Raw genomic sequence first — 7,829 nt, forward strand, 5'->3', positions numbered from 1 at the left:
GAATCTCACAGGATCTGAACCGGATCAGAGGCAGCAGCTCATCAGCTAAACAACCAAACATCAGAACCATCCGAGGCGTTACGCCTCATCGGATGAGGAAAAGCTGCAGTTTGGTTCAGACACGGTTTAGATCAGAGGTCAAAATGGAGGGGAAACAACGACCTTTGACCTTTTCTCCTGACCAAACGGAAATTATGACCTCTGGATTCCAACAGTGCAGCTCTGAGCTGAATAAACGTTTTCAGGTTGATGACAGTGAATCCAGGAGGAAGAGGAGTTTGGTTCCAGATCAGAACCTCAGGAGGTTCGGCTCGTTTGGACCGGTACCGGTCCTCAGATCCGTACCTCCTGGGTTTTGGTTTGGACCGGTACCGGTCTCAGATCCGTACCTCGGTTTGGACCGGTACCGGTCCTCAGATCCGTACCTCNAGATCCGTACCTCGGTTTGGACCGGTACCGGTCCTCAGATCCGTACCTCAGTTTGGACCGGTACCGGTCCTCAGATCCGTACCTCGCTCTGCAGCTCCGTTGCTTCCTTGGCGTGCTGCGTCTCCAGAGTCTCAGGCAGCTCGTGGTACCGGCTGCGGCCCGCCTCCTTCCTGCTGGCCGCCCTGTATTTAGCCTGAACAAACCATCACCAGCCAAACGTTCAGACAGGAAGTGGGTTTGGACCGGTACCGGTCTGAGCTGTCCTCACCTCGCTCTGCAGCTCAGAGACAGTTTTGGCGAAGTTGATCTCTCTGGTTTCCGGCAGCTGGCAGTAGAGGCTGTGGCCGCGGCTCTGCATGCCGTCCTCTTTGTATTTGTTCTGCAGGAAAAGACGAAACGATGCAGAGCCAGGATGATCACAGGAACCTTTCCCACCCAGCAAACTGAAATGTGACCTTTCACCTCGCTCAGCAGGCCGGCCATCTTGGCGGCGAGCTCCGTCTCTGCAGTCTGGGGCAGCTGAGCGTAGAAACTAGACGACAGGCACTTTTTCCCGCTCTGCTTGTATTTATTCTGCAGCACAAACAGAAGGTCACCCGCCGAGTCCGTTAAGAACTGGACTTTAACGAAACACGTTAATGAGACTGAAACAGTTTGACATGGAGTTCCACAGGGAGCTGACCTCTGACCTCTGGGTTTAACTTTATACACAGCAGGATAAAATACTGGACATGATTCTCAGCTATAGTCTGTATTAAACCCAAATGATTCAGGATTTATTTGTTAATCCATGAAACTGCAGCGGCTTGCAGTGGGATTGTTCAGGTTGTTTCTCTGTTTGCCTCTGGTTTTTCTCCAGAATCAGGTTTTTAATACATAAAAGCTCCAGATGTTCGGTTCTGGTTCAGTTCTTCTCACAAACTGTAGAGAAACTAAATGATTCTGACAGTAAAGTTTGTCTGCAGCTCCAGCTTCACCTAGAGAAATAAATCTGAACTTTGTTTCCAAACCAGAGAACAGCTGAGCTCTGCAGGACGACGGAACGAGCCGCTCTGATGTTTGATGCTGAAATATTCAGGGCTGAAAAGTGGTGAATAATTCATGTGTTCACCTCGCTCTGCAGCTCTGTAACGTCTTTAACGCGGCGCGTCTCCAGCGTGTCGGGCAGCTGGTGGAACAGAGCGCGGCCGCTGTCCGTCCTGCTGGCCTCCCGGTATTTAACCTGCAGAGACTCAGCGGTCAGACGGTCAGAGACCTTCAGCAGCTTCCAGAAAAACAGGAATAAAGGATTCAGAGAAAATATTCAGGCTCTACATGAAGTGAAACCAACATGAATACATGCAGCGTGACTTTACGAGTTATTCTGTAACTAAACTCTGTCTGGGGAACAAAAAGACACGAATCTAAAATGAACACATAAAGTAAAAATGTGAATAAAAACATTTCTCCCTCGCCTCGCTGTGCGTCTCGGCCATTTCTTTAACAAACTGCGTCTGCAGAGTTTCAGGCAGCAGAGAGAACAGAGAGCAGGGCAGATCCTCCAGGTCCTTCCTGTACTTTGACTAGGACACAGAAAAATAACAAAAATATATTTAATAAACCTCTGATATCGACTATATGAGGCTAAATGAAGATTCATTAACTATTAATGTTGAAAAACATTTTTTAATGTCAAAATTTAAAACATTTCATCCATCAACTTCTGTACGCTTTTTAAATCCAGATGTAAATATGAAAATGTGAACGAACAGACAGACAGACAGACAGACAGACAGACAGACAGACAGACAGACAGACAGACAGACAGACAGACAGACAGACAGACAGACAGACAGACGGATGCTGAGTGATGCATTCTGGGTCTTTCATCACCTGGCTCTGGATCTCGGCCACCTCTCTTGCCCGCTGCGTCTCCTCCGTCTCCGGGAGGCGGGAGTAAAGGCTCCTGCTCATCTCCTTCTGCCCCTCCTCTCTGTACTTCACCTGAGGGAATCAACCAATCACAGCTGACTGCAGCGTCTCCATGGCGACGCCACGGTGACCCGGCTGAGGGTTTACCTGGCTGTAAACGTCTCTCAGCTCCTTGGCCAGCTGCGTCTCCGTCGTCTCAGGCAGGCGGTGGAACAGAGAGACGCCGAGCGGCTGCTTGTACTTCACCTGGAAACATAAACTGATATCAGAGAGGAAGAGGAGCGATGAAGAGGAGCGATGAAGACGAGGGACGAAGATGCGTACCTGGCTCTGCAGCTGCGTAGCGTCTTTAGCATGCTGCGTCTCCAGAGTCTCAGGAAGCTTCGAGTACAAACTGCTGGATGTTTCTTTTTTTCCTGACTCTTTATATTTCACCTGAAACACGACAGCAGGATTTAAAGAGACAGACACACATTTCAGCTTCAGAGTTTGATCTCAGAAAACTTCTGGTTTTACCTCACTTTGGATTTCAGAGACGTTTTTAGCAAACTGGGTTTCGTTGGTTTCTGGGAGCTGAGAGTAAACGCTGAGTGTCTGGACCTTCTTCCCTCCTTCCTTATATTTGATCTGGAGATTTAAAACCAGAAAGAAAAATATTTTATCCATCAGCTGCTGAACATGTTTAAACTACATCACTGTTCAGGAAGTAACAAACGTCAAAATATGGACATTAGAGTCAGAAGGGCAACCCAGAGGCTCCTCAACCTAAAGCTCTTTCTGGGTCCTGAAGCCGGGTTCTGTTCACACCAGAACCCGGTTTCAGGACCGGTTCGGTTTGATCCGAACCAAAACTGAACTTTATTTCCTTCTTTTGCTCCAGTTTGCTTTCACATTGTGCTTTTTGGTAGTTTGTCATGCAGGTGATGATATTTTGTCCCATTAGACAGAAATGTTGGGTCAGAACAGAACAAAGACCCACAAACCAAACGAACATGGAAATATTTGGTGCTGCAGTTCACATTGGTGCCATTTCATAAGCGTCCGTCCGTCCGTCCGTCCGTCCGTCCGTCCGTCCGTCCGTCCGTCCGTCCGTCCGTCCGTCCGTCCGTCCGTCCGTCCGTTCATTCATTCATTCATTTTCTGGATATTTCAGTGGGTCAGGAGCTGCTGCCTCTCCAGCTAACGCTCCAGGTGAGAGGTGGGGTCACCTGGACAGGTCGCCAGTCTGTCGCAGAGCAACACACACAGAACTGGACCAGCAGACTGAGACCAGTCCTGGTTTTGGTTGCTTGGTTTGAACCAGGATTCGGGTCAGAATTTCCCATCTGGAGGAAAAGTTCAGACCAACGGAGGAAACAAACTCAGGTCCGTTTACAGAGAACCAAACATGTTTTCAGCCTCCGAGTCCAACGAGCTGCAGGAGGAACATTTCAGCCGTTTGGATCCAGAACCACAGATGGAGGTCAGAATGAATCCAGACCTTCAGCTTATCGGCTCGGCTCTACAGACGGGACCAGAACCATCAGAGATCCATCCATCTCTAGTGAGATCAGCCCACCTCTTCGGGCTGAAGGTCGTGACCTCCAGACCGGATCGAACCAAACTGAAACCTGATCAGCATGATGAAGGTCTGAACCGTACCTCACTCTGGATTTCTGTCACCTCTCTGGCAAACTGAGTTTCTGCCGTTTCAGCCAGCTGGGCGTACAGTGGGCAGCTCATCTCCTTCCTTCCTTCTTCTGAGTATTTGTTCTGTTGAGATGAAGGTCCAGAGCGACGCGGTCAGTCCTGGTGGAGTCAGACTGGAGGAACAGGAAGGGCAGAAACTCACCTGGCTCTGCAGCGCTGCAGCGTCTCTCGCGTGTCGCATCTCCAGGGTTTCAGGCAGCGAGGAGTAAAGAGGTGACGCCGTCTGCTCCTTCGCCGCCTGCTTGTATTTCACCTGAAAGGAGAGACGGACCAGTCAGCCTCCTTATCACCTCTGACCTCTATCTACTGCTGGAGCGTTCTCTGACTTCATTGGTCAGATTTATCAGCGGCAGACCAATCAGACGTCAGCATGTTTGGAGCTTTAAATGTATTTTTAAATCTTATCTGATGTTAAGCTGCAGGTTTTCACCTCGCTGTGCGTCTCGGCCATTTCTTTAACAAACTGTGTCTGCAGGGTTTCAGGCAGCAGAGAGAACAGAGAGCAGGGCAGATCCTCCAGGTCCTTCCTGTACTTCACCTGCAGGACAGGAGAAGCTGAGCAGAGAGGCAGAGAGCAGAGGGGCAAAGGGACAGAGAGGAAAAGAGGAGAGAGGTAGAGAGACAGAGAGCAGAGAGGCAGAGGGGCAGAGAGGTAGAGGGGCAGAGAGCAAAGGAGCAGAGGGGCAGAGAGGTAGAGGGGCAGAGAGCAGAGGGGCAGAGAGNAGCAAAGGAGCAGAGGGGCAGAGAGGTAGAGGGGCAGAGAGCAAAGGAGCAGAGGGGCAGAGAGGTAGAGGGGCAGAGAGCAAAGGAGCAGAGGGCAGAGAGGCAGAGGGGCACAGAGCTGCAGCAGGTTTCAGAGAGCCGAGTCGCACCTCGCTCTGGACCTCCATCACCTGCCGGCTCAGCTGCGTCTCCGGCGTCTCACAGAGCAGCTGGTACAGAGGCGACGAATCCGTCAGGCTGCCCTCCTTATACTTTACCTGCAGCAGCAACAGGATAACACTGAACTCATCTAATGAATGTCTCTAGCATTAAATAAATCATAAAAGCTGTGAGATTCTGTACATTTAACGGAAAAAAAAACATGTCATGAAAAACTCCAGATGAAACGATAATCTGTAAGTATTTATTTTAATGTACAGGAAGTAAAGCCTCGTTAAACCATGACAGCTGATTATGAGGAGAAATCACTGAACTAAAATAAATAAAGTTATTCTGGTGAATAGTTTCTCAGAACCAGAACAGAAAGTCCAGTATTAACCTGGTGCTGACATGTTTATATTTATAATAATGATCTGATAGTTTACAGTAAATAACTTTTAAATCTCTCCACAGGGTGTCGGTTTGCTGAGTCTTCATGCTTCCTGAACTCTAAACATTTTATGACGTCATGTGAATTTATCCTGGATATTAACTGTAGCTTCTTCTGCTGCTTTCTCACACTTTAACATATTTCTCTATTTAGATATGAAAATGAATAAACTGTCTTCAGCTACAAACATGAACATGATTAAAAAGGAAAAGTTGAAAAGATTAAAGAATCAGTTTGAGGTTGTTGGTGATAAATTCATCTGAACTTTAAAACATGATGAAGTCATTTCATCATCTGGTTTATCCAGATGATATTATCATATCTTTCTATTTTCACTCTCTGTTGTTTTACCTGCAGACAGACTCACCTGGCTCTGCAGGTCAGTCACTTCTTTGGCCCGTTGGGTCTGCAGCGTCTGAGGAAGGCTGGAGAACAAACTGGACTGCAGCTGCTTCAGGTCCGATTTATATTTGACCTGACAGACGACAAGCAGCCGGTAAGAAACAGCAGGAAACTCAGGCAGCAGCTGGTGCATCCAGCATCACGGCTGCTTTTAGAGTCACAGCTTGAAATTAAACATCTCGTTATGGAAGCTGGTAAAAATAATAAGTTATAGTAAGACAGCTGAGTCAGCAACAAATTACTGTAAAACCAGAACAAGAAGTTTCTCTCTTGTTATTATATGAGGGTGAGTTAGCCTCTCTAAGTGTGTGTGTGTGTGTGTGTGTACCTGGCTCTGCATCTCAGAAACCTGCTTGGCATGTTGAGTCTCCAGAGTTTCTGGCATCACAGAGAAGAAGCTGCTGCCGTCCTGCTGCCGGCCAGACGACCTGTACTTGACCTGAAACAGAGATGAACCGTCTGAACCTGCAGCAGCGTCAGCTCTTCATCATCAGCTCTTCATCAGTGTTGTGATGAAGAGGATCCAGAGGTTTCTGCTCTCACCTCGCTCTGCAGCTCTGAAGCAGCTTTAGCCGACTTGATGTCGCTGGTTTCTGGCAGCTGAGAGAAAACGCTCTGAGAGAGAAGCTGCTTCCCCTCGGCTGTGTATCTGTGCTGCAGTCAGAGAAACATTATTATTATTATTATTATTATTATTATTATTATTATTATTATTATTATTATTATTTGCAGGACCAGCTGTCATCCTGAAGATGTTTTCTCTCTCTTCCATCACATTTCCTGCCTCATTATTGTTTCTTACTTTAATTTCAGGCCCAATGAAGAAACTAAATGCTTAAACATAACAACTTCTGGATTTTTTATTTTTTTACCTTTTAGTCAGAAACAAAATAGTGAAGAAATGTTCCATAATTTTATGAAGAGCAGATAGTTTTTACCAGTTTGGATCAGTAAAAGATGCAACAGCAAATAGAAATATAAAATCAGAAGATACGTTTGCTGATCCATTTAACCTAAGACAGTTTCCACTGTGTATTAAAGCATATTTAGGTTTATTTGGTCTTTGTTCCTGAACAGATTCAGATTTTTACCAAAAGTTAAAGGTTGATTTAAATCTGTGTAATAACATTTATACTAAATGTTATCCATCTGGGATCCATGTTGAACTTTCCTGTGTTCCTGCTGGATGTTAGTTTGTCAGTAACAGGTGACTTTAAGCTCCTCCCCCTCTGTTTGCTCGTACCTGGCTCTGCATGTGGCCGGCCTCGCGGGCGAACTGCGTCTCCAGCGTTTCAGGAAGTTGGTGGTAAACCGGACACTGCAGCTCCTTCTTCACTCCTTCTTTATAAAGCAGCTAAAACAGACGAAGTTAGCCAACATGGCAGTGATCATCAAGCAGCTGGTCCCTTTAATTCATTTAATTCAACCCAAAGTTCTACAGAAAACCCAACGTCATCATCAGGAGCTGCAGACTGAGTCTCTGCCGTCGTACCTGGCTCTGCAGCCGCGTCGCCTCCTTGGCGTGTTGCGTCTCCAGAGTTTCAGGCAGTTGGTGGTACAGAGACGATGAACTCTGCTTCTTACTGGCCTCTTTGTATTTGGCCTGAAGAGTAAAAACTGTTTCAGTTCACCGGTTCTCCTCTGAACCATCTGGATCCTGTTGCCTCAGATTAAAGCAGAGCTGAGCCATCAGCATGTTTAACGCAGCTGCTTTCAGCTGTGAGAAACGATGAGTTTCCTCTGGATGTCGGTTCAGAGGAGGTGATGTTCCCACCTGGCTCTGAAGCTCCAGCAGCTCTTTGGCTCTCTGACTGTCCAGAGTCTCAGGAAGCAGAGAGAAAAGGCTGAGGCTCAGATCCTTCATCCCGTCTGATTTGTACTTCACCTGGTCAGGAAACAGAAAGACAGCAGAGAGAATCATTCATGAAGGTCAACCAGCAGCATCAGAGCAGAGAGAGCCACAGCTAAAAGACAGGAAGTGGAGAGAAGCAGACAGGAAGTGGAGGCAAGCAGACAGGAAGTAGAAGAGAGCAGACAGGAAGTGGAGGGGAGGAGACAGGAAGTAGAGGGTAGCAGACAGGAAGTG

General features: G+C 47.3%; 1 protein-coding gene across 1 annotated transcript in view; it reads right to left on the reverse strand.

Moving 5' to 3' along the window:
* The window catches only part of LOC103457026 (nebulin), a 40,974-nt gene that overhangs the window by 18,230 nt on the left and 14,915 nt on the right, over window positions 1-7,829 (reverse strand). Inside the window, exons 27-45 of the mRNA XM_017301785.1 lie at window positions 7,518-7,628; window positions 7,236-7,346; window positions 6,987-7,097; window positions 6,287-6,397; window positions 6,072-6,182; window positions 5,709-5,816; window positions 4,902-5,009; window positions 4,460-4,567; window positions 4,172-4,282; window positions 3,982-4,092; window positions 2,857-2,967; window positions 2,665-2,775; window positions 2,488-2,586; window positions 2,302-2,412; window positions 1,884-1,991; window positions 1,541-1,651; window positions 892-1,002; window positions 698-808; window positions 512-622 (exon numbers count right to left, since the gene is read on the reverse strand). Coding sequence (XP_017157274.1) covers window positions 512-622; window positions 698-808; window positions 892-1,002; window positions 1,541-1,651; window positions 1,884-1,991; window positions 2,302-2,412; window positions 2,488-2,586; window positions 2,665-2,775; window positions 2,857-2,967; window positions 3,982-4,092; window positions 4,172-4,282; window positions 4,460-4,567; window positions 4,902-5,009; window positions 5,709-5,816; window positions 6,072-6,182; window positions 6,287-6,397; window positions 6,987-7,097; window positions 7,236-7,346; window positions 7,518-7,628 — 2,085 coding nt within the window. The remainder of the gene's footprint in view (window positions 1-511; window positions 623-697; window positions 809-891; window positions 1,003-1,540; window positions 1,652-1,883; window positions 1,992-2,301; window positions 2,413-2,487; window positions 2,587-2,664; window positions 2,776-2,856; window positions 2,968-3,981; window positions 4,093-4,171; window positions 4,283-4,459; window positions 4,568-4,901; window positions 5,010-5,708; window positions 5,817-6,071; window positions 6,183-6,286; window positions 6,398-6,986; window positions 7,098-7,235; window positions 7,347-7,517; window positions 7,629-7,829) is intronic.

The sequence above is a fragment of the Poecilia reticulata genome, linkage group LG20 (genome assembly GCF_000633615.1).
Source record: "Poecilia reticulata strain Guanapo linkage group LG20, Guppy_female_1.0+MT, whole genome shotgun sequence".
NCBI classification, from domain to species: domain Eukaryota; kingdom Metazoa; phylum Chordata; class Actinopteri; order Cyprinodontiformes; family Poeciliidae; genus Poecilia; species Poecilia reticulata.